The following is a 24,824-nucleotide window of genomic DNA, read 5'->3' as shown; positions in this document are numbered from 1 at the left end:
TTGCAGGTTTTCTTCCCCCCTTTCTGCTCTTGGTCCTGCTAGTGGCACTGCAATGTAAGCTTGTTTCTAGGAACCACTGCTGGATATGCCTATGTTTTGCCCTTCAACCCACCATCATGGCATAAGAGAAAACCACATGTTCAAAAAGGCAAAATTATTTACTGATAAATCCTTTTTTCTATTGGAAATGTCATTGCCCATGAGCCTGGGTGATATGCCTCTGATTGCCTGGGGTCTTCTCTTTTCCGATCTTTTGTTTCTTTCTGTCTCGATCTGAAAATCTGTCTCGTGGTGGGAGAAGCAGGGATGGGTTAAATGCAGCTGAGGAGGCCCCTTTGCCCCCCCAGCTCTCAGCAGAGCAGTACACCGAGGGCTCAGCTGCAAGCTGACAAGCAAAATTGCATCAGAGAGAGGAGCAGGAACAAAGTATTTCTGCAGTTTGTCTTTGTTCAGGATGTAGCCTCCTTTTATTTTTTATTTCTTCCTGAGAGCCCTAAAATACTAGGTAGTAGAGCTTACAAAGCTTTTCTTGTTTAGCATATATTGACCCAGCAATTAGGTCAGTTGTCCAAAGACCCTGGCAGGGATGAGGATCCCAAGGTGAGATTTGTACTTTTACTGTAGCTTTTCATAATGCCACCATCTGTCTCTGAAAAGAAAAGAAAAAATATCCAGTCTGCATGCATCAAGATGAAAGTGAAAGTAGGCCTGAATATCACCTTGTTTTCTTTTTCTGTGGAAAGAAAAAAAGTAAACTTACATAATGAGCTATGAGCTCACCAGACCTAGTAAAGAAACATTTTAATGCATGTGAGCATGAAAAATATACATGAAATCTAATGTGCTTAACTGTTAAAGGAGGCTTGAATAGTTTTAGGGGAGGACTTCTCCAGAGTCACTTATTTTGTGTTTAGTAGTCTTGTTTCCTTTTGTCTAGTAAACTCCTTACTTTCTGTCTCTTTTCCTTGTTCTTGGTATGTACATAATTTTATATAGAGCTCAAAATGTGTTTTCCATTCAAAAAAATAACCTTTCGTGGTGTTGTTTAGCTGAAATATACTTAATTTTTTTGGTAACAGGAAGTCAGGACTTTTGAACTGTTTTAATAAAGGAAGCAGAATTTAATGATCATTGCTTAGCAACCTACAATTATCTTTTAGGGAAATTCAGAAATGTTTATTATTGAAAAATCAGCTGTTGTGGAATGGCTTTTGGCAGCAATTTAACAGAGATATGGTCAGCCTATTTTACTGCATTTAGATCAGACTTTATCACAAAAGAATAGAAGAATGTGCTTCCTTCTTAAATGCACATTTTTACTTCAGTAGTCATTAGAGTCCATTCCTGGTATCTTGTTTAAAAACAGACTGATCAAAACATTAATGATCAATAACAATGCTTATATGGAGTATAGCAAATATGGAAATTGCTAAACTTCAGAAAATTTAATGGTGCTTAATATTTGCTGACAAATCTTGCATGATGAATTTCAACTTTAAAAAAGTAATCTTGGATATGGAAATAATAATGTAAGAAAGCTATTATTTTAAAACAAATATCAAAAAGGGAGCTCTTACAGTGAAAGTGGTTAACTGGTTTTTAGCAGCTTTCAAAGTGACAGCAGTGTAACTTATATGCAAAAATCTGTAAATTGTTTAAAAGATGAGTTCAGAATTCTAGTTTTCTTGTAGAATTACTTAACGATCTTTGTGTTTACATGGCAGATACACTGCTTCCCCAGAAAGCATCAGCAAAAAATCCCAGCCTCTCATGAGGTTGCTCATTGCTTCTCATGAAACAATAAATTAAAATTTTTAATCCAGGAAGTAAAGGTTATCCAGTGCTGCTTATAGTTGAATACTGAATTACCTATACCTTTAAGGAAACTATTTTAAAAGTAAACACGTATGAGAGTGCTTATGACTGTTACTAAGCACAGTATTGTGTCACATGTGAAGGTCTGACATCATTATGTCAGGAACACTGCATTCAGCTCTGGAGCCTCCAACACAAGAAGGATGTGGACCTGTTGGAGTGTGTCCAGAGAAGGGCCATGAAAATGATCAGAGGGCTGGAGCGCTTCTCGTATGAAGACAGGCTGAGGGGGATTAGGGTTGTTCAGCCTGAAGAAGAGAAGACTCTGGGGGGACCTTACAGCAACCTTCCAATACCTGAAAGGAGCCTGTAAGAAGGCTGGGGAAGACCTGTTCATAAGGGCATGTAATGATAGGACAAGGGGTAATTGTTTTAAGCTAGAAAAGAGTAGATTTAGGTTGGGCATTAGGGAATATTTCTTTAATGTGGGGGGTTGGTGGATCACTGGAACAGGTTGCCTAGAGAGTGGTGGAGGCTTATCCCTGAAGACATTCAGGGTCAGCCTTGATGGATCTCTGAGGAGTCTTGTTCTAGTGTGAGATGTCCCTGCTTATTGTAGGGGGGTTGGACTAGGTGGCCTTTAGAGGTCTCTTCCAACCCAATACATTCTGTGATTCTATGATTATCCAAAAGCAAATCAACAGAGACAACTTCCATTGCTTTCTAAATTAAGAAATCTGAGAGAAATTATAAGCAACTTTAGGTCTGACATCATTATGTCAGGAACACTGCATTCAGCTCTGGAGCCTCCAACACAAGAAGGATGTGGACCTGTTGGAGTGTGTCCAGAGAAGGGCCATGAAAATGATCAGAGGGCTGGAGCGCTTCTCGTATGAAGACAGGCTGAGGGGGATTAGGGTTGTTCAGCCTGAAGAAGAGAAGACTCTGGGGGGACCTTACAGCAACCTTCCAATACCTGAAAGGAGCCTGTAAGAAGGCTGGGGAAGACCTGTTCATAAGGGCATGTAATGATAGGACAAGGGGTAATTGTTTTAAGCTAGAAAAGAGTAGATTTAGGTTGGGCATTAGGGAATATTTCTTTAATGTGGGGGGTTGGTGGATCACTGGAACAGGTTGCCTAGAGAGTGGTGGAGGCTTATCCCTGAAGACATTCAGGGTCAGCCTTGATGGATCTCTGAGGAGTCTTGTTCTAGTGTGAGATGTCCCTGCTTATTGTAGGGGGGTTGGACTAGGTGGCCTTTAGAGGTCTCTTCCAACCCAATACATTCTGTGATTCTATGATTATCCAAAAGCAAATCAACAGAGACAACTTCCATTGCTTTCTAAATTAAGAAATCTGAGAGAAATTATAAGCAACTTTAAAAAAAAAAAAAAAAGGCAGTCTGGATACACCATCCATCCTGTGTGTGCTGAAAGCCTTTGTCTGTAGTGACTTACTAGATCTCTAGAAGTCCTAGGTAGAGAGGTTAGGAAAGTCCCATCACTGATCTGTTGTTATTTGCCACTGCATAGCTTTCACTCCTACTGTGTTAATTTTAATAACATGTAATTAAAATGTATGTGCTATATGAGAAGGTCGTCAGGGAGCAAACCTTTCTACCCCTTGAGCATATCTCAGCTAATTTCCTTTGTCCTATATTTATAAAGTGGTGATGAGCTGCCAGCTACATGGAGTTGAATAAGCAAGGAAAATTGATTCACTGGAGTGCCAGTTCTCAAAGAACTTCCACAGGAAGTCTATTGGAGCCATTGGAGATAGCCTCAAGTTTGTTCAAGTGCCACAATGTGTCCTACTCCCATCTGACTAAATTTCAGAAACCTCGTTTAAGGCACCCGTCAGAAACAGGGATATTAAATAGGGAATACTTAGCTGTGCTTTCCTTTCATTATATCAAACTTGAGATCAGAGCAGATGATGGGAAGGTGGCTATGTATGTGAGCTGCTGAAAGTCCACAGTTTTCAGAGGAGAAGAATATAATTTAAAAAATTTGCAGAGCACTAAAGCTAGTATATCTACTTTGTGGTCATTTATGGGCTTTATCTCCAGTGCCGCATTTCCTGACCTGGGGAGCAGGAGGATGAAGACAAAAGGCAGAGTGAGTTCTGCCAATTCTATGTTCAGGTGCAAGTACCTTCCTTACAGCAAGGAAGAATACTGCTTTAGACAGGGGGAGTTGTTTCACTAAAGCTAGTTAGACTGCCATGAGTTAGTTACAGAATTACCTTTTCTTTTCATGCACTGGGTCTTGGGTTCCTTTCCCAGATTTCCAATGGGAAAGGTTAGTTATATGTATTTATGGTTAGGAACCCATGTCTCCATTTTGAAATGGTAAATACAGAAATGAGAACAAAACTAACCATTCTCCAATGACATGACAAGCTTAGCTGTTTTGTCAGATCACCTTTCCAGTAGAATATGGGCAAGGGTTTCTGGTTAAGTTGGACAAGAAACATGCCTCATTTTTCTTCTCTCTCTCTCTCTCTCTCTCTTTTTTTTTTGTTTGTTTTGTTTTTGTTTTTGTGGAGGCCTGTTTAATAATGCTTGTATAACTTGAATTGTAGACCACAATTACACTTGCAGAAATATTGTAGACCTTTTCTTATAATGCATTCAGAGAAAGTGAAGCTAAGAACTGGATAATTGCACACCAGATAAAACCAGAGATGGGGTTATCTCCTTGTTACTCCCAGTGATTTGCTCTGAGTTCACAAGTATGTCATTTTACCCAGCTTATTCATCAAATGACACACAAAATTATTGTGTGTGTTGCTTATAAGTATGCTGTGGTATTCTTGAGAAGGTATTATCCTTCCAAAGGCTGTTACTGTATCTTTCTGCTTACAAAGAGTCGAATGATGCACAATATTCATTCTTTCCTCAGATATGGCAGTGTGGAGGAAGTCTTGAAATCCACCCGTGCTCACATGTGGGTCACGTTTTCCCCAAACAAGCTCCATACTCACGATCCAAAGCTCTGGCAAACAGTGTGCGTGCAGCTGAGGTGTGGATGGATGGGTATAAAGAACTTTATTACCACCGAAACCCACATGCTCGCCTGGTGAGTTCAAGTCTGTTGTCCTTGGTATTTCAAAAGAATTTGTTTTCATTGAAATAATTAATAATTTAGCTAATATTTAACACAAAGGTCTCTTAGTGTTTATTTCTTATTTCTTCTTCTGAAGCTTTTTCTCAAACACTGAATAAATGTATATATAATTAATTTTAAATGCCTTGGAAAAAATCAGAAAACCTGTAAGAGTAGGAGGCCACATTTGTGTCAATATTGAATGAATGAATGAAAAAATTAAATAATAAAATTAAGCAAGGTGACCCAAGTAAGCAGGAGCTGTCTAGCCTGAAATGAATGCTTCTGTGAGTCAGCTGATGCATGATTATATCAATAAAGGATTACAGAAGAGATGCACAATTAATGAATGCTAATTGACAAGGTTCAATGAATGGGTAGATCTTTAAGTGAACAGCATGCTAATAGTCTTTAGCAAAATTTACTATCTTGTGCTAATTGCAAAATTTTGGATGGATGTAAGACAAAGTGGATTTTCCTGTTCAGTTTACTGCTGCACAATGTTTGATTAAAAAACAATCCAAAAGCCCCAAATAAGTATTGCAAAGATGAAATTAATTAAAATTAGTCCTTGGAACTCAGATGAAAATGTTTCTAATAGAATATCTGAAGTATCAGTTCTGTTTTGGTTTGGTTCTTTTAAAGTTTATATTTTTGTTTTCCATGAAGAAGAAAATACAAGATCATTTGTTTGCAAAATCTTTCAGGAGATATTCTGAAAGTTGAGTAGGTCAGAACAGTAATGCAGTGTGAAAACTCACAGCTTGGATGTTTTTATCATCAGGGGCCTGTAGACTGAAAGATGGTAACACTGAAATACCCTCAGAGTGTCTAGAAATTACTTGTTTGATCCACTGGCACTGAGTCCCAAAATTCAAGCCTAAAAGGAATCGCTTTCTGCTGTTGCTTGTTGCTGGAGGTGCTTAATCTCACCAGGCACTTCCCTTTGCATGGAAAGTGATCTGAGCACCAGCTCTGGTTTTGTGCATGGGGAGATCTGCCCTACATTGGACTGTTGGGTACCCATCTCTGGCTACAGTGGACCAGAGCTTAGGGACCAGGCAGGGAGACAAGGAGCTCTTCACAAGTTTGAGTGGTCTATTCCAATAGACATGTGTTGGAAAAATTGCTCTTTAAACCATTACGCTTCTAAGGGATACACTGGAGCACACTGGGGAAGCTGAATTTGGTTAGCTTCCATCTTGTGTTCTCTTGGATTAAACTGGATAATTATTACAATCCATGCATTTGTAATAATAATTATTTTACTTTAGCATCATAAAAGCCATTTAGGTTTTAGTATTAGAGGCTGACTTTGAGAGAAATATGGCTTTTGTGTATCCAACAAGTGAAGCTCACAGGCAATGCCAGGCTGATTCTGCTTGTGATATGCAAAGAGAAAATAGCAACACATACTGAACAATTTTTCTTGTGAAGTTCTGGGAAGCTGATGTCTATCATGACAGAACTTTAAAGGACAGTTTTGTGTCACTATCAAATGCTTTGCATATTGGCATATTGTAACACAGTGGATGTAAACTGAGACTCATGGGTTTTGCTGCACAGATAAAACCTGCCACAAATGCACTCTGGTTTCTGTCATTATCTGTCCTCCACTTGTTGCTGCAGTTGAGTTTAGTCCCTTTTACTTCATCTAACCCAAATATTCAGTTCTATGGCATAATGGAAAAATTATGCTATTGCTGTAGATTTTGGTTCTATGAAGTTTCACTTCAAGAACAATGTTCAGACCTCAGAGCTAATATGTTGTGCTGTTTGTTTATTCAATGCTTTGTTTTTTCAGTGATATGTCCACAGCTCTGAGAAATGCAAATATATTTGATGAAAGAGTTTGTTAAATGACCTATAAAAATCTGGGGGCTGCAAACAGTATCTCATGTCTGATTGACTGAAGTCCCTGGTCAGTATAAAAATAGATTTTTTGAAGACATACATAAAAAGATGTGAACTCTGCTCCCATCAATAGACAGGGAAAAGTCAGCAATGAAAGTTTTACTCTGGAGGTTTAAGATTTCATAGTTCCCACCCCCCAAAACTATGAAGTTCAAAGGAGTATTAGCAGATTTTACAAATTTCTTCAGTTAAGTGTAAAACTGGCTGTACAGGTAATTTCCAGTTGGATGGTGAAATAATTTGAAATTCTTTAAAACTCACTCACTGCTTCTGCATATCTTCATTATCCAGCTAAAGAAGTTTTATTTTCCAATACATTTTCTCAGCTCCCAGCAATCTGTATTCAAGGACTTTCTTACTTGTAGATTTGAGGAGGTTTCTCAGACGAACTGTCTTCTACAGTCTTAGAGTTTGATGCACAGCATTCCAATTCTTTTTTGTCAAAACTCAACAAATGTAAGGATAATGAAATAAAATCCAGCACCCAAACATGGAGATTTTTCCTAGCTAGAAGTCCTACCCATCACTTCAGCACACGGTTCCTAATACTGTATGTAGATAATTTAAAAGAGAGCATCTGTTCCGGTTGGAGTTTTTTTCATATTTTTTTTTCTTTTTCCTTTCTTTTTCCTTCTTTCAGGAACCATACGGAGATGTGACAGAAAGGAGACTCCTTCGAGACAAGCTGAAATGTAAAGACTTCAAGTGGTTCTTGGAGAATGTGTACCCAGAGCTTCATGTACCTGAGGACAGACCAGGTTTCTTCGGTATGGTACGTGGCTGCTGAGAAGGGGCCTCCTTGCAGTTCTCTGAGCACCCCTACTAACTCAGTATGAAGGTATTTTTATGCCAGAATCAGCTTGGGATTTTGGTAGAATTCAGTTTAAATTGCTGGAGCTTAAGATGTGATTTCTATCAGAATCTTTGACAAGACACCATTTATGAAGGTGTTCTGTGAAAAGGTGTAGGAGAACAGGTAATGTTGCCATGAATTACACCTTTAACATGACATCTTGGCAGTGTTAAAGGCAGCAAAGAAAGACTTGAAACGTTGCATAGCAAAAAAAAAAAAAAAAGAGAGCACCAAAGTGTTTAAGTTTGTAGTTGTTGACTTGAAAATGGAAAGATTGTCCTTTGAAACGTGTATTTGTACATTTTATCTGATGAAAACTATGATGTTCTGATGATGGGAAAGACGGCTGGTGCGATGTCTTCTCAGATCGTATAGGATTCTGTATGTCAAACAACCATGTTAATTTTTAATCTGGAAGTCACTTCAGATCAGCATGGGTTCACAAGCAATTTTCCAGTTCAACATCAGAATCCTCTTCTTTTTAAGAGCTGACAACTTTCTATGCTATCTGCAGCTTACAAGTAAATATAAACAAGGGCTCCATGTATATCACGTTACTGTAATCTCATTTGGAAAGGATGAAGGTAGAGATGATGCAGCAAATACCTGCTTTCTCTGAAAAATCAGCAGGTATCTGCTGCATGTCTTATTAGGAAGACAAGACTGCACCTTTCTGCCAGGCAATGATGTATAAAATACCTTCCTGATTACCAATGCCACGTTGACTTAGAAGTACTTTTGCTAATAACTCAATCACCCTGCAGATCTAGCTAAACTGCATTCCCACACTGCTGCATCACATCCACCCCTTATCGCAACAGCCTTGTCTTGCTGCCATCTGCACTTCAGTTACTCAGTCTCTGCTGGATCTCCTTCAAGTAGAGGAAAAAAACCTGGTTGCTGTGGGCGTGCAGAATATACAGGAACCAAGTCTCCCCTCAGTAGCTTTGTTGCCTGTTGAACAAAAAAGATCTAAACATGAAAATGCTGCAGTTTTGCACAAGGAGCTCTATTTCCCACAGGGAGCTGTAGGAGCTCCCACAGGGAGCGCATCCCCTGGCAGCAAAGCCCTTAGGAGCCTCAGAGAGAGTAGCCACCCTCCTCCATTTGTCCTGGAGCTTACACTTGATTCAGGATCTCTGAGTGAACACTAGGATGAAAGGTAATAGCCACCATTACCCAGTACCTTTAGCAGACCTCAGTAAAACATTGGTTCATTTTTAGTTATTTAGTGGTGGATCAGTAACGGACAAGGTCAGAGACAGTTAAAGCAGTAAGATGTTACGAGACTAACCTTCCAGAATAATTTTGGTAACATTATCCTCCCTTCCACCTCCACCCTTCATCCTCCAAAAGAAGCCTAGACTGATGGCAGTGATAGTACTTTAGCCTTCTTGGGAGGTGAAGGGATTTGTGCATTTTCTTATTTAACTGCACATCTCGTCCTCCGGAAAGATGTTGACAATACCTAGAGATAATTATTGTTCAGAGCTGCTTGAATTATCTATGTTGTAATTTAGGTGTGCTTTATATATCTCTCTAAACCCAGCTCTTAACCACTGTCATCTAGTTGTGAGCATAATAAGAATAAACCATTTTTTTGGCAGGAAGAATTTAAGATGTGCTTAGAGTACAGCTGTACTAAGAAGGTGGCAGTGCAAAAATGATACCTTCTAATTCAACTGATTTGTGGATATTGAGTCCCCTCTGCTAACTTCAATGACTCATTGGTTGTGTTCTTTACTCCTGCCTTAATCATGAAGTGCTTTTCTGGTTCACAAAAATACTGTGTTCTAAAGTGTCAGCTTTGCTAACAGCTTGGCTTAGTTTGAGATGATTTAATTCTTCAAGGAGATTGCAAAGAGATACAGGGATTCCTCCATCCCTTGAAAATCTTATATCAAAGTTGAAAAATGGAACATCAGTGATAGGTCCACAATATGTTATTGGAAAAAACGCAAGAATTATCGGGCAGCACTTAATGCCATGCACTGGCTGCTAATTTTTTTCTCCTGATACATAGTACGGACAGTAAAAATTTATCTAAGCTTGGCTGTCTAAAAGGTTAGCTGCCTAAACATTTATTTAAAGATTCAGAATTCTGAATATTTTTGCCTGAGCTGTGTTTGCATTCATATAAACTGCCTTAGGCCTAGAAATGAGGGAAATACATCTTACTAGTAAAATTAGTACACTTTATACCAAAATCATATAACATCAATAAATCTGGAATGCCACAGCTAATTTCTCTCAGTACTTTGAACAATATCATACCTTGAGAAGGAGTATTATCAATATTGCAAATGTTCTAATTCATAAAATATTTTTTAACATAAGTCAAATTTTTCTATTAAAGTTCCAGTACTGGAACAGTGGAGTGAAGTTCAAAACATAAAAGTTCAAACATTAAGGCTACAAAGGCCATAAGGATGTGAAATTTTGGAAAATATTTCAATTGCTGTATGAGATAGCAGCATTTGATAGAAAGATAACTGGATGGTCAACTTAAAAAATAAATTGCCAGACCTGCAAAGGCTGTTCTTTTTTTTGCGTAGCGTATTTGTAGGGGCAAACCCTAAGTCTCTATTCATGAGGCCACATGATGTTCTGATAGGAGTTTTTCTTTGTTCTTCTCAAACAGTCTGTAGCTGATCTTTCTTGCAGCTGAAGGTGAAGAACCTAAGCTGACAGATGCCTCTTGTGTCTGTTTAGCCAATGGTTCTTTTTACTACCTTAAAGCTGTCTGCAGCTGACTGAATCAGTTGGGTGACCAAAAACTTGTGTTGTTCTGTTGACGGATTCCTTCCATATTTTTTGCTAAGTCCATCTCATCTTCAGTGAATTTCTACATGCTTAGTCAGAATTTTATTTTAATTTAGACTAGATACAACCTTAAAAATAATCAGGAAGAAATATTTTAAGCCTTTCAATCAATGAAGAATTTTGTTTTACTGTGCCATGAGAGAGACCATTTTGTAAGTTATCTAAATAACCAAAGATACGTATGGACAGACTTACAGAATAAGAGATCTTAACCATATGGCTAAAGTTATGTAATCAGAAAGACTATTGCATGTCTGGTGTTACAAGTTCTCAGAGGTATCAGGCTTCAAAACAGCCTCCTCTAGGGTCTACTTGAAAAACTGTGTTATAATACAATTTGTAATGCTGTCAGTTGAGATGGAATTGGTACCCAAGATTGTCTGACTAGTCCTGGAGATCTGATGCCTGCAACAGGAAAGCTTGAGACAAAAGTTTTTAAAGAAAGTGGGAGAAAATCAAGTGTTTGATATTAATCTTAAGTGAAACACTGTCACTTGAGACCTGCTTGTATGTTCTTGAGCCTTCTAGAGAGATCTGAACTTTCTGGAGTGAGCAACTGAATTCCAACAGCAGTGTCTCATAATTGGCTACTTCCAAGGATTCTCGTCATCAACTTGCATACCTATTTCAGCATTGCTTTTAAGAAGTTAACAGAAATCTGAAGATAATAATAATCTTTTTTTCCAAAAAAGGGTGATATGAAAATGGCATACACTCAATAAAATCATTCCCTGTGTCTGCTTGGATTACCACTGAGGTAAAAGGTTACACCTGAAGCTGTTGTCTTGCTAGGAATTCACATCTTGCTATGTCCCCCAGTATCATCTGTCCATACCACTAATGCATCAGCCCCAGTGCCACTGTGGTGGAATAAAGAGGATTCTGATCTACTTTATGGATGAAGAGAAAGGTTGGCTGTGCTCCACTGGCTGTATTTACCGCTAATGTAATGAAGTTTTAATGTCAAAAATCTGTTGTTGATGCTTTGCTTGTTGTTATATGAAATAGATTTTATCTTTAAAAACCCCCAAACCTAAGAATTATTTTCAGAATACCATCTGTGTTGTAGTGTTATATGCAAGTGTCCAGAGGTTAGGAAACAACAGACTTACATTTCTCCAAGCAATAAGGGATAAAGGTCTGAGGTGAATATCTCAGTAGTTACTGTTTATTACTTGTCCCAAATAGAGTAAATAACATGCTAAGTGGCACTGTCAAATACACCTGAAACGTTTCAATAGGTGGCAAAGATTGTAGAAAGATGCAGCCAGTAATCCTGCATAGGCAAAACTTACTACAGCTGAACTGTGTGTTGTAATGGCAATGTGATCAACTTTTTTTCTTACTTCTGTTTCTCTAATGCAGCATTCTGCAAAAGAATTAAGGTAAGTCATGGAGAAAATTTTGTTCTTGCATGACTTGTTTGTGGTGTATATGGGAACAAAGATAGCTTCAGAAATGAATGAATTATTACTGTTTTGATAGAGCTTGTTGCATGTAAAAGGAATTTAAACAGTGTATTCTCATTTAACAAGAGAAAAATATTACTTTCACAAATTCTCTCATACATTATTCTTCCTTGGAACAGAGGGCAGATTTTATTATTTTTTTTAAGTGATGCTGCAATCAGATTTGAAAATCTGATTATTTTCAATTCTTTGTCATTTCAGATCAGGTCATTTAAAAGCTCAGTATGCACTATTCCCACAAATTAGGCCTTCAATATCTGTTAGGCTTCCAAATGAACTAGGGGTATAAAATAATGTCTACCAATATCTGATAAAACATACTAAAATAATCCAGGTTGAAATATGGACCATGTATGTTTAGGAATATGTCTGCATGTATCACAACTGTTTATGCATGAAAGAGAAAAATGAGAAAACATGTGGTAGCAACCTGGGAGTGAGTACAGGCTCAGTTTTAAGTTATCTGAAATGAAGCTTAAATTAGTAATCTTTTACACAACGTTTGTTTTGATTTCTCTATTTGGGCATTGTGTAACATGTGTGAGAGAGTTAGAGTAGTTCTGGTGCTGCATGGCATTTTAAAATAGGTTATTTGAAATTCCAGAACACAAAAGACCGCATGTGCTTGAGCATGTGCTGTGGCCTGACAGTGAAAAGCTCACACTTGGAGCAATAGTGAAGGTGTTGGGTTTCCTGGAAGGGCACCACAGATAAGGGCTTTGCTGCGTTTGTCTTCCCTTGGAGCCAGTAGACAGTCAGGCAAAGTCAGGCATTGTTGAACATACTAATGAGAGACCCTCTGATCCTGAGGACAACCACTGACAACAACCAAAACCAGTTCGTGTTTTTAGAGATACAATTACCATTTCTAAGTGGTTATGACTTTAAGTTGATATTTCTTGATGTAGAATGTAGAAACATGAGAAGGTTGTTGTTTGGCTTATGTTGTTCCATTAAAAATAATCTCTAAAAGACACTCTTCTTTCCTGTTTTTGTAATTCTAATTCTTACCTAGCCTTATGAAGATAAGCAAAGTGTCCTCTTTTGGCAGATAGAGGAGGGGTGCAGAGGTCTCGTTGTTTCCATCAAACCAAGCAGTGCTTTCTGTAGAAAGGGTACCCAGGGGGTTTGTTTTGCTTCTGGTAAACTTAGGCACTAAAAACTAAGAATTAATGTTATCATACAGCAAATTCAGATGTTAGCTTATCCTGAACTGAAAAACTACACCAAATGCATAGTGAATATATATATTCAGAGAGGAATTAAGAGGCAAAGCCTGTGAGGGTAGGGCTTCAAGCCCTATGTTTATACATTTGGCTCTGACAGGAGAGCCTCACAGCCCCAGCAGCCCTGCAAAGGGCCCCAAGCTATGGCAGCTTGGTGGTTCTCCCCAGCCCCCAGTGTATTGCTGTTGCCTTGGGCTGGCAGCCCAGGCATGCAGAGTGCTGAGGGCTTGGCTGTCTTTCAGTGGGAGTAGGCAAAAAGCAATGGAAAGAAGACGTCAGGTAGCAATAAAAGTAGAAGTTGGGAAAGCAAAATATATTAGAACACAAGTATTTAATTTTCCAACTTGTGTGGTTTGCTCTGTGGTGGGTTTGGGTCCTGCAGCGTTTATCTTGTTTGGCTTTAGCTTTCTGTAATCCTTTAACGTCCGCTCGTTCTCCGCATTAAGAACTGAGGATACAAGTATCACAAGGAGGGAGACGCAGTGAAATTACACTTTGTTGAAGTAACTCTCTGAGATTGCTTATTCTGTCTGTGATGCAAGTACACTTGGTAACAGGGGCATTCAGCTTGAACATATGTTTACAGAACCTGTTTTGCTGTGTGTAATTTTAAATTTGGTAAAGTGGCTAATACTAGGACTCAGTAATTGTTAAGGCATTGTTTAACTTACTTCCAGTTACTTTTGCTTCCTGAATACTTCAGTGCAAATCCTTGTTAATTAGCCAAATATTTTTAAAATCAGATAACTTAATCCTTTAAAACTAATCTAAAAGTTATGGACCTATTGTGTCAGAAATCAGCAACACTAGAAAAGAAAGTTTAATATCATACCTAGTGTCACTTTCAAAAGATTTATCTGACCTATTTTCACGATTTTTGGTCTTAAAATTTGTCTGCTTGCTCAGCCTCAAGAGAGTACTCTTTTTGAGAACAAATCCTTCTAACATCTCCCATTTGACAAACTGAGAAAAGTATGTAGTCTTCTTTTCATAAGGACACGCAGATCCTGAGGGGGGAAAAAAAGACATAGCAGACTTCTGTTCTGCATGAGTTGCTGGCTTATTTGATTTCAACACAGCTTTTCATAGTTCCTACCTACTTCATTTGCAAATATGTGGTGTCGTTCCTTGGGGAAGCCACTGTATCTGGCTGCTTTGATGCCCGAAGTCAAGATGGTCCAAGCAGTTCCATTTCACTTTAGTCAGAGAGATGTTGCCATTTGATTAATTTGATCTATTCCAGTTAATTTGCACCAGTTCTGCGATGTAAACCTCACAGCCCAGCAGGATGGGTGTAAAGTGACTACAGCATATCTTTCAATTAATGTTTTAGATTAATGTTTTAAAATATTCTCTTTTTTTTTCTTTTTCTTTTTTTTTCCCCCCTTTTCTTAATTAGCTGAAGAATAGAGGAATGGCAAACTTCTGTTTTGATTATAACCCTACAAATGAACATCAAGTAACTGGACAGAGGGTCATACTGTACCCATGTCATGGTATGGGACAAAATCAGGTAAGATTCATGTTTTATTTTCACTTTGACTAACACTATCATTATAATGTAGAAAAGTGTGGTAAAGGCATTGCAGTAGGGCTGAGAGAGTATGTTGCCACAGCAAAGTGATCTTAGGTCTAATTTTTATTCTTGCACTGAATGCTTTTAATTTTGATTTGCCTTCAAGTTAGATTTTCTTCATTCTGAAGATGTGTCTACCCAGAACAGGGAACTCATACATACCTTAATTATGCCTTTCCATGGAGCTCATTAGCAGAGGTTAATAGCAGAGAAGTGCAGCTACAGCACTTGGAGGCCAGTGTTTGCTCATCACCAGCTGGCCTTGAGCAGACCAGCACATCTATGAGTTTTTGTCTGTCCATGTCTCCAAAGCCCTTAATAACATTGCAAACCTCACCTAGTTCTGCCTGTGTCTGTCATCATTCCTCTTCATCCTTGTCTAACTGCGCAAAAGTTTCTGGATGGCATCTTCCCCTGTGCTCCGCTATACAGAAGTATTCTCCTGGGCTCTGGCTCTGGAGTACTGGAGAGCAGGTATCCCCTCTAACACACTCGTTCTTGCTCCTTGGTTTTAACTTCTGATGCTGAAAATGCTTGCTTCTGTCTTTCTCTGTGCTGATTGAAGCTGTGTGCAGCAGTGGTCAGTTATGGTACCCACAGAGCTCTCTGCATGAGGCTGTGGTAGAGGTGTTGTGGGGCACCGTGTGCCAATCTACAAAGACTGTTTTCCATGGTTTGGAGTGGCCACCTTCTGGAATTGAGGTTTGGTATTTGATGTGGGGCATGTAATATTTACTTGCCTATCTAGCTTCATTTTCAGCTTCTAACCCAGATTAGACCATATGGCATGCTTTTAGTGGGGAAGGGTGGAGAAATATGTAGAGACTTGTTGAGACTAAGTACATAAGCATTTACAGTTTTGATGGCTTGACTGTTTGGGTTTTTTTAAGGAAATTAATCCAAACATTCAGTTAGAAAAGGAAAAACAAGTATGGAAAAGAACCAGAGATGTGGCAGATAATCAGTGTATCCGTTATCTTTCTGAACTCTGCTTTAAAAAAATACAAAAGCTCAAGGAGTGAAAAACAAGTCTGTATTGAGGAGAGAGTTTCTAATATGAATTACATTGTAAATGAGAAAAGGAGACCAAACAGTCTGAGCACTATGCCTCAGATTTTAAATTGAAGTAGATTTGTTTCTGATAGCAATTTTACTGCCCTAAGTATTAGAACTATTATTTAGTATTTTTTATTAGATTATGCCTGGTTTATGTCGTAACTTTCCTAATGCAGACCTGAGTAATGTGCTCTAGGCAATCCTGCATTAGTGGGGGAGTTGGACTAGATGATCTCTAGAGGTCCCTTCGAACTCTGATAATTCTGTGATTCCACGATTCTGTGTTTCTGTCCTGGAGGCCAAGATGGTAGGAGAGGGCAGGAGGAGAATCTTGTGTCATAAAAGCCAGTACTGACAGATGTATGTTAAGCATGTTAAGCCACACAACACCAAGCAATTTTACTCCCTCAGTTCAGCTCCATGCCCAAGTTAAGCATACTTCTGTACACCTAATTGATAACGTAGTTAAGCCACTTCCTTATGAGAAAGAGTTGATTCTTTTGCCAATTAAGAAGTATTTAATATATGAGATTACGTGGTCACACACAAAAAGTATTTATAGGTTATTTTTTTTTCCTTTGATTACAGATTAGAGAGGAGAGAGGTTGAATCTTCTTTGTCTTTCTCTGAGCAAAAAAATTTATTTAAATTTTATCCCTTCCACCAAGAACAAATAAAGGTGTAGGATTAAAGGTGAAGGCCAGAGAAGTACAATTCAGAGATGAATTGTTGAGAGATGACATTTTTACAGTTATCCTTTGTTTAGCTAGCACTAAAAGATTAACTGAATTTACTGCCAAGTTATCACATCACTGGATATTAATGCTCTCACTTCTCTGCTACTGATGTGTTGCCTCTGCATGGCTGTGATAGCAAGCAGCAGACCAGGAGCAGCAATGCTCTGAGAGCTGTGCAATTCGTGCTCCCTCTGCTGGTATCCAGGGAGCCGGAGAAACATCCTGACTGCAAATAAACAGAAAAAAGAAAATATAAGATGACACAAGGCAATTGCAGAGCCTGAGGAAGGAATGCCAAACACAGAAAATAGGCAAAAACAGTATTAGCGAAATGGGCAAAAGACATGGGAGGGAGCTGACAGGAGCCAGATGTAGGAAGGAGTACGTAGGAGGTACAGGGAGACAGCGTGAAAAAAAGCAGAATCACTGGAGACCCCTTTAATGGAAAGGGGCAGGGGGACTGAATGTGGGAGCAAGAGACACCAGTTGGCAAATGGGGGCATGAGCAGGGGTGACAGGTAATAGTTGCAAGAGACGAAGTGGACAGCAGGAAGAGCTCTGGGTGGGGGAACAGAGGGAGCGTAAAACAAGATATGAAAGTGAGATGGGATATGGAAATCAGGATTGCTGAACTTGTACCACCTTATTCTGGCTCACAAATAGCTGTGAAACCTACTAGCAGCAAGTTTCTCTCCATTTCCTTCCTGTGCCCATACCCTTTTGACAGTCATTCTTAAAAGATAACAGGATGCTTCTGGTGGTGTGAATTCCTTAGCTCAGTTGGCAGTTGACAGTGTCAGGACTAGAACAGTCAAATCTCCCACATGTACATCGACTGCTGTCAGCTAATGGAACTGATAGTGACAAGGTTGGTCATCCTCTAGTTGTATCAACATTGAAGAGAGCACAGTACTTCACCACAGAATTTCACAGATGTTTACTGACAATAGGAAGCCCTTAACTTCTGTTTTTCCCTTGGAAGGGAACCTGCTATCCTAATCCCAGGCTGTTTCTTCTGCCTGCTCTCCTTTGGTCTGTTCTTGTCACTCTAGTCATTCTTTAATACCTTTCTTTTGTCTCTCCCCTCATGTATTACTCCCACCAGTTAATAACCATGGAAGGTCATGTTTTCTTCCTTTTTCACGTGCTTTTTTTCTTTCCTGATTAGCTTCCATTTTTAATCTGTAAGTCTTCTTATCCCTTCACCCAGTTGCTGAGTTTGTTCCACCATTCATCACTTTCTTCCTCAAATACTGTTCCATGCTGCACATTCACACTGTCCCATGGTAGAAAGGAATTCTCCAGTATACAGCTCAGTGAAGTTATTCTCCAAAAACATCTTGGTAGGATTTAACATTAATAAAAATTAACTTGGTCAGCCATATGTGTCTTACACTCCAATACACCCACCCTCTGGCATGATATGCCAGTAGCAGGTGGCTGCTTATGTAGGGGACAACTGCAAAAGCTGTTCTCACTGGAAGCAATTCTCCACTTAAAGTGACCTCTGAATATCTGTGTGCACTGTGCCAAGATGAGAGAGCTCCTTACTCTTGATTATTTATGAAGTCCAGCACCTGCCTTATTAAGTAAAACCACTCTCAGAAAACTGAGGTCACTGGTAAGTTGTTCCTATTTTTCCTCGAATCCACAGCATGAGAGGTTTCCCTTTAGTCCTTCTGAACTGCTGTCATGTAAGCAGTAAGAAAGCTAATAGTGGTTTGTTTAAAATTAGTGTCTTCATTATAGCAAGAAGGTGAAGATATGACTTTGGTGATATAAGCTGAGTGTATATGGAAGAGAGGCAGAAAATACACAAAGCACTGCTTGCACCTCAGGCTGCTGATGTTGTGGCAGTGTCTCCTCCAGTAGACTAGAATGAAAGCCTTTGAATTCAACACTAATAAAGCCCATTGTCCTTCTTGGTATGGTGGGGCATATCCCATATGTTGCTCAGAAGGGGTAGGCATTGGGTAAAAGACGTCATCAAGTTTCTTAGTCGCACTTAATGGAATCTACTTGTTCTCTGAAGGAGAGAAATGCTGTAAGGCTGCTAATTACTGGGCCATGGATCAGTTTGAAAATGCTTCCTTTCTGCCCACACAATGTACTGGGCAAGGAAAGAGCACTAAAAAACACTAAAGCATTTGAGGAGGAAGAGACTTACCTCATGTATTATTGGAGCTTGAAAAAGCCTGAAGCCTGAGTTCTTTATTCCATTTGAAACAGTATAGGGTAAAGAACTGTAATTAATTGGGCAAGGAGGTAGGAGTGCTTAGTTGCTAATACTATAACCCAAATCCTTAGTGTTTTCCAGAAATTAACCATTTTACCTGCTCTTCTCCAAATTATGATTCAAATCCTCAAGAGGCTATTCAGGAAAGATGTTAGTAGTAAGGAGTGCTCTAACCTAGTAGCTGCTCCATCTACTCTTGATGCATCTGCTGCAACCAGCTGCTTGCAGGCTTTCACTGATACTGAATACAAATTGTTAAAAAGAGTTATTATGTCATATAAACACACTCATGAGCAAGTCTCTAAATCTGGCCTTGTAAAAGTGGCAGCTGTAAGAAAAGTGCCCATCCAGACACAGATCAGCACGAATGAAGTTTTTCTTTAATCACAAGTCATAGGCTTCAATGAGTGCCCTTCCAGCTTGCTGTGGTGCCCAAAGAGGCAGGATTTCCATGTGCCAGTCATATGGAACCTGGGAACTAAAGTCTGAAGGCCAAGGAAAAAGAATAATAAAATGCCTGCTGTGGTAAAAAAAATTATATAATTAAAAAATTATATATATATAAATATATATGTATATATAAATAAAGAAATTGGGGCAATATTATCACATTTTACTTTTGTTGATGATGAGAAATTTCTGGCATAAAACAGATGTTATAAAGGTAGCACAGCCGACATCATAGGAACAGACCTAGCAATAGGTTTCCAGAGGAAATCAGAGTCTCCTGGATGTTACATCAGCAGGTAGACTTCAGTCTTAAAGTTGCTTTCTTGAAACACTCGCTTCCCTCTGTGGCTTACCACAAATGAAAGATGGCAAACAGGTTAGTTCTGGGGGTATGGAAGGGTCACTCGCATCACTGCCCAAAGAAAAGCCACTGAGCTCCACAAGCTGACACAGTGGACAACATTGGTCTGTGTACAGCTGTGACAGGCACTTTGGCAGAGAAATTCCTGATTGTGATAAAGGAAGGGCAGAGGAGATGTCATGAAACAATTGCCATCACCATAGATCAGAACTCTGACACCTGGAAATAGATGCCTGCAGACTTAGTAATTCCTCTTTACGTTAAAACTCATTTCCAGATTTTCTTTCAAGGTCAATTAGCCTTGGTGGTTGCTGAGGATGTTTTTGTGGTAAATTCAAGCATATGAAACATTTCTGAATTGGTACAGCCCCCTTCATGAAGTCTTACGGTCTCTTTCTCTAGGGGTGAAACAAAACAAAGGAGGATTCTTTATGTCCCTCATCCTTTTATTTCTTTCCACTAATGCAGCTATGCTTTTGGTAACAAGCAATTTTCTGATGTGTATAAAACTCTCTTCTGTCCTACTGAGTATAGTCTAAATCAGATCTAAACTCACATCTGTGCACTATGGTAATATAAATTATTTACAAGCGTGCTAGCTACAAGCAACTCTCAAACTCTGTGGCTCTTTGATGAAGTTCAAAATTTGGCAAGTGTCCATGATAAACATAACAATATTAAGGAAGATTTTAGCTGTAATTGCTACAAAAGCCAAGATGTTTTAGAGTATTTTCAGAACACCCCTGTAGAATACTGTACGACAAGCAAAGCCAGTAAGTTGTTTTGAATATGAAGTTCTGTTCATGTGTAAAAGCAGCTGTAGCTGATTTAATCCCAATAATATCTTAAAATCTTGCACAGTAAGATGCTTATCACCACACATTCCGAGTACTTTGACCAAACTGCATTTGAACTGTGCAGTGAGCAACTCCTTAATTAAAGTAACTTTGTTTTATGGCAACTGAATTAAGAAGGTGTAATGTCAGGCTATAAAACTAGTGTCCATCCTATTTTTAAGGGTGATCTAGAATGCGACGTAGAACATTACAGTAAAAATTTTAAGTTCTTTAATGCTAGACCATCTGTTTTCCAGGGCATTTATTCAACATTTCATACATTTTAAGTGCTACCAGAGTAGGGCAGTGCTGTGGTGAGATTGATTTTCTGTAAAACAGTAAGCAAACAGTAGCAGTTAAAGCTGCTTGAATATTTTTGGCAGAATTTCTCTATACAATAGCAACTTTAATGATAGTATATCCTCCTTACAAGTACTTTCTTGTGTGTATATAAAATGGTTATTTTCCTTTCTTATTTCTTTTGGATTTGTAGTTTTTCGAGTACACATCCCATAACGAAATCCGTTACAACACCCGACAGCCAGAAGTCTGTGCAGCAGTTGATTCAGGGACTGACTACTTGACAATGTACTTGTGTCAAGAAAATGCCCACAGTGTTCCTGAAAACCAGAAGTTTATTTTCAGAGAGGTAAGTGGGTTTGGTTTTTTGGGAGTTGGAAGAGAAATGTTGAGGTTTTGGGGGGAGAGAGTGGATAGGAAGAGAATTATTGGGTATTTTTCTTCTTGTCTTTCTGGCTACACATCACGCAGACACAACATCAGGACAAATCTCTGGGAGAAATATGCTGTCTTGGCTTTTAATATCTGAACATGGAACAGGGTAGCAGCAGTGTGTGGGTAAAGAGTACACCAGTCTAAAAAATAGGAAAACAGGAAGGAAGGAAAGTGCCCTTCTTAACCTCAAAGGAGTTGGAAGGTTGCCAGAGCTCTCTCTTTGCCCTGTCCATATCTAGAGCTTTCCACATACTGCTCAGTTCTTTCTCACATACCACCCCTGTTGCCTTGTGAGAACTGAGGTGCCTTCATACCCTTTCCTCAGCATGTCTTGTGGCTGACCTGCTTTTGCTGTCCTTTCACTGGCTTTTTTTATTTACTGATTTCATATCACCCTGTATCCCTGATACTTCACAAACCACCATTACTTTACAATCTGCTGTGCTTTTGAGCACCTGCTGTTTCTCCTCTATAAACCACCTTTCTTGACCTTCCCTGTGAGCACCAGAAGTCCTCCCTGAGCTTTTCTGCAGTGTAATGTGCAGTTGTGTAATTTGATGCACCATGATCAGCTGCCCAGCGGAAAAGGACCTGGGGGTATTGAGCCAGGTGAATATAAGCCAGCAGTGTGCCCAAGTGGCCAAGAAAGCCAATGGCATCCTGGCTTGTATCAAATAGTGTGGCCAGCAGGACTAGGGGAGTGATTGTCACCCCGTACTTGGCACTGGTTAGGCTGCACCTCAAGTACTGTGTTCAGTTTTGTGTCTTCCCCCCACCCAACAAGGACATTGAGGTGCTGGAGTGAGTCTAGAGAAGAGCAACAAAGCTGGTGAAGAGTCTGGAACAAAATCTTAGGAGGAGCAGATGAGAGAACTGGAGAAACTGGTTGTTTACTCTGGAGAAAAAGAGGCTGAAGGTGAAACCTTATTGCTCTCTACAGCTACCTGTAGCAAGGTGAGGGCCAGTCTTTTCTCCCTAGTAACAAGTGATAGGACAAGAGGAAGTGGCCTCAAGTTGCACCATGGGAGGTTTAGAATGGGTATTGGGACAACCTTTTCAGTAAAGAAATTTTTCCGGCACTGGAACAGGCAGTAGAGTCACCATCCCTGGAGGTGTTTAAAATACATGTAGACACATTTTACTGGCTGTGAGGTCTAGGCAAATCATTATGTCTCTTCTTAAAGCTTAATGCCAACTCCCAGGGGGCAGAAATATTGAGAAGCATGAAATATATTAATAAACAGAGCATGTGATCTTAGAAAACCTTGTGTTTAGTAGTTTTTAGTCTCTGAAGCAGTTCCTGGGTGCCTAAGAGAAAATAGATTTGATGAAAAATGATGGCCTTGGTCAGGTTCTGGAGTGTTATTATTTGGCTAACGGAAAAGGTCACATAATATATCAAAATGGTATATTTACATAACGTGACTACATAACACATCTAAACTTTACAGGCTCCATAGTTGACAAATTTCATGCTAAGATATTACCACCAGTGATAGATGGCAGGTAAATTCTGAAGAAAAATATGAAAACTACTGCCCATTCACTAAATCTAGTCCAGCCTGAAGCTCAAAGTGATATTACTGAATAACAGAAAATATTTAAAGTGCTGACTTTATAAATGACATTTCATTTTCAATGCTGCCTTAAATATTTTTTTTTGAGGTCATACACATTAATTCCTAAGATGATGTACATTGAATGAACCTCAGTCACTTCAGGAAATATTTAAGAAAACACAGTTTTGGAATGCATCTGTTTCCACTGCATTCCTAACCATTAACTTTAAAAATAATTCATAATGTTTCAGATGCTAAATACTCTTTATCATAATCAGTTTGTCTGCATAGGATTTGAATGTACTGCTTTGCCCCAATTCCTCTTTTTCTATCGCATTAAATCAAAATCACTAGTCCCCATTTTTCAATGCAAGCGATGAGTAAGGCGTCAGTATCTCATTTCTCTTGCTTTGTGTGGAGAAGTGTCAGACACTGGAAAAATTGTCCTTATGGATGTAGAATAATCAAAGATTTGAAGAGCCTTCCCATCAGCCTGGCAAGAATAAAGTTCTTATAGTCACTGTGTCAAAACTGAGTGAGACAGATATTGATTAGTCCACTCTACATTTTGAGTTACCAAAATGGAAACAGGAAAGTCCTTCAGCAGCTAAGTCTGTCAGCACGCCCAAGAGCAAGGCACTGCTGGGCATCAGGAGCAATTAGTGTGACATTGCTGATGAGGGAAGTGCAGGCTTTCAGAGGAGTCAGGCTTATGGTCAGAAGCAGGGTGTTGGTGTTCTTCTTTTGAGGCTGTCACAGGCTTTGGAGATGGTTGTGTTTGGGAATGTCCCCTCGGAAGGAAGTGTCTTGGGGGAGGGCAGTTCTCCACAATTGGACATGCTGCCATTGTGCAGCTTGCCATCTTAGTTGACAGCACTCCAGGATTGGAGCAAGCGATGTGAACTGAAGAGAAAATGTTTCTGGAGACTCCTGAAATAGGAGGGCCTGAGGCCTCAAAATATATGTCCTCTGGGGATTCTGATTGTGGAGGCTGTGAGACCTTATATCTCCAAGGCAGCTGTGCTTCCCTCCAGCAAAGCAAGCTAATTCCCCTCAGGTCTGCAGGCAAGAGGCACACTTAGATTATTTTGCCCTTTCCACTCAAAATACACTTCTTTGAAGAAAGGAGAATTTATTTTTTTTTTTTGCTAAAAATACATCCAACATCTGTACTTAAACTAACTAACTTTACATTTTATGTGTAGTAAGTTGGTGAATTTGAGTAATGCCCATATTTGGCTTTGGTTTTCTCTGGAAGTAACAAAAGGCAATGAAAATTAATGAAGTTAGCACATCCTTTACAAGCGTGAATCACTCTAAAGCAGTGCTAATGTAGGTTTAAAAGTGGGGTCTTCTGATCAAGTTTCAGAGATCCTAAAGTTAGGAGTTTTTGCTTCACTGAATGGCCCGAAGAGAAGGAGGTGTGTGGTATTTGTTACAAATGCCTTCTATTATTTTTAAAACACGGTGATATGCTTATAATTTTTAAGGCATGAAAAGCAAAAATCATTTCTGTCTTTTTTAGGATGGTACTTTGTTTCATCTGCACACCCAGAAGTGTGTCCAAGCAGAGTCAAAGGCTTACAATGGTAACCCAGCACCGTTACTACGACCGTGCACCAACTCAGACTACCAAAAATGGTTCTTCAAAGAACGAAGTTGATCCACACGTCAGCTAGGATATAGATGAATATATATATATGTTCTCTTTCTAGTTGGCCTTTGGAAAATCACATGAGTGATATATTTTTATATGGAAAGAACTGTAATTAGTTTACAAGCCTTGAATGTTGTTTTCTGGAGCATTAAATGGCACTAAGCATTGAGAGCCACATAAAGTAAGTGCTGTGGTTATGTCATGCCACAGATCCTGCTCCTTTTCTTTATTTGGCAGCTATATAACTGCTTCTGAAGTGTCTTAGGTTCTTTTCACAGGTGACAATATATTTTTTTAATCTACTGTGTGAAAGTAAGGCAGTCAAAATTATTGCACTAATGTTATCTGCCAATAACTTAAAATGTTTATTTTTCTACTAAAATATTATGCGGTTGGGCCGTTTAACAGATAGT

General features: G+C 39.1%; 1 protein-coding gene across 1 annotated transcript in view; it reads left to right on the top strand.

Moving 5' to 3' along the window:
* The window catches only part of GALNT12 (polypeptide N-acetylgalactosaminyltransferase 12), a 35,300-nt gene extending 10,883 nt beyond the window's left edge, over positions 1 to 24,417 (top strand). The window contains exons 5-9 of the mRNA XM_009996522.1: positions 4,720 to 4,896; positions 7,478 to 7,609; positions 14,608 to 14,721; positions 20,954 to 21,109; positions 24,280 to 24,417. Coding sequence (XP_009994824.1) covers positions 4,720 to 4,896; positions 7,478 to 7,609; positions 14,608 to 14,721; positions 20,954 to 21,109; positions 24,280 to 24,417 — 717 coding nt within the window. The remainder of the gene's footprint in view (positions 1 to 4,719; positions 4,897 to 7,477; positions 7,610 to 14,607; positions 14,722 to 20,953; positions 21,110 to 24,279) is intronic.
* The last annotated feature ends 407 nt before the right edge of the window (positions 24,418 to 24,824 follow it).

Source organism: Chaetura pelagica, unplaced genomic scaffold (genome assembly GCF_000747805.2).
Source record: "Chaetura pelagica isolate M959 unplaced genomic scaffold, ChaPel_1.0 scaffold82, whole genome shotgun sequence".
In the NCBI taxonomy this organism is placed as follows: domain Eukaryota; kingdom Metazoa; phylum Chordata; class Aves; order Apodiformes; family Apodidae; genus Chaetura; species Chaetura pelagica.
The sequence above is the reverse complement of the archived record's forward strand: the minus strand, read 5'-3'. Positions and strand labels throughout refer to the sequence as shown.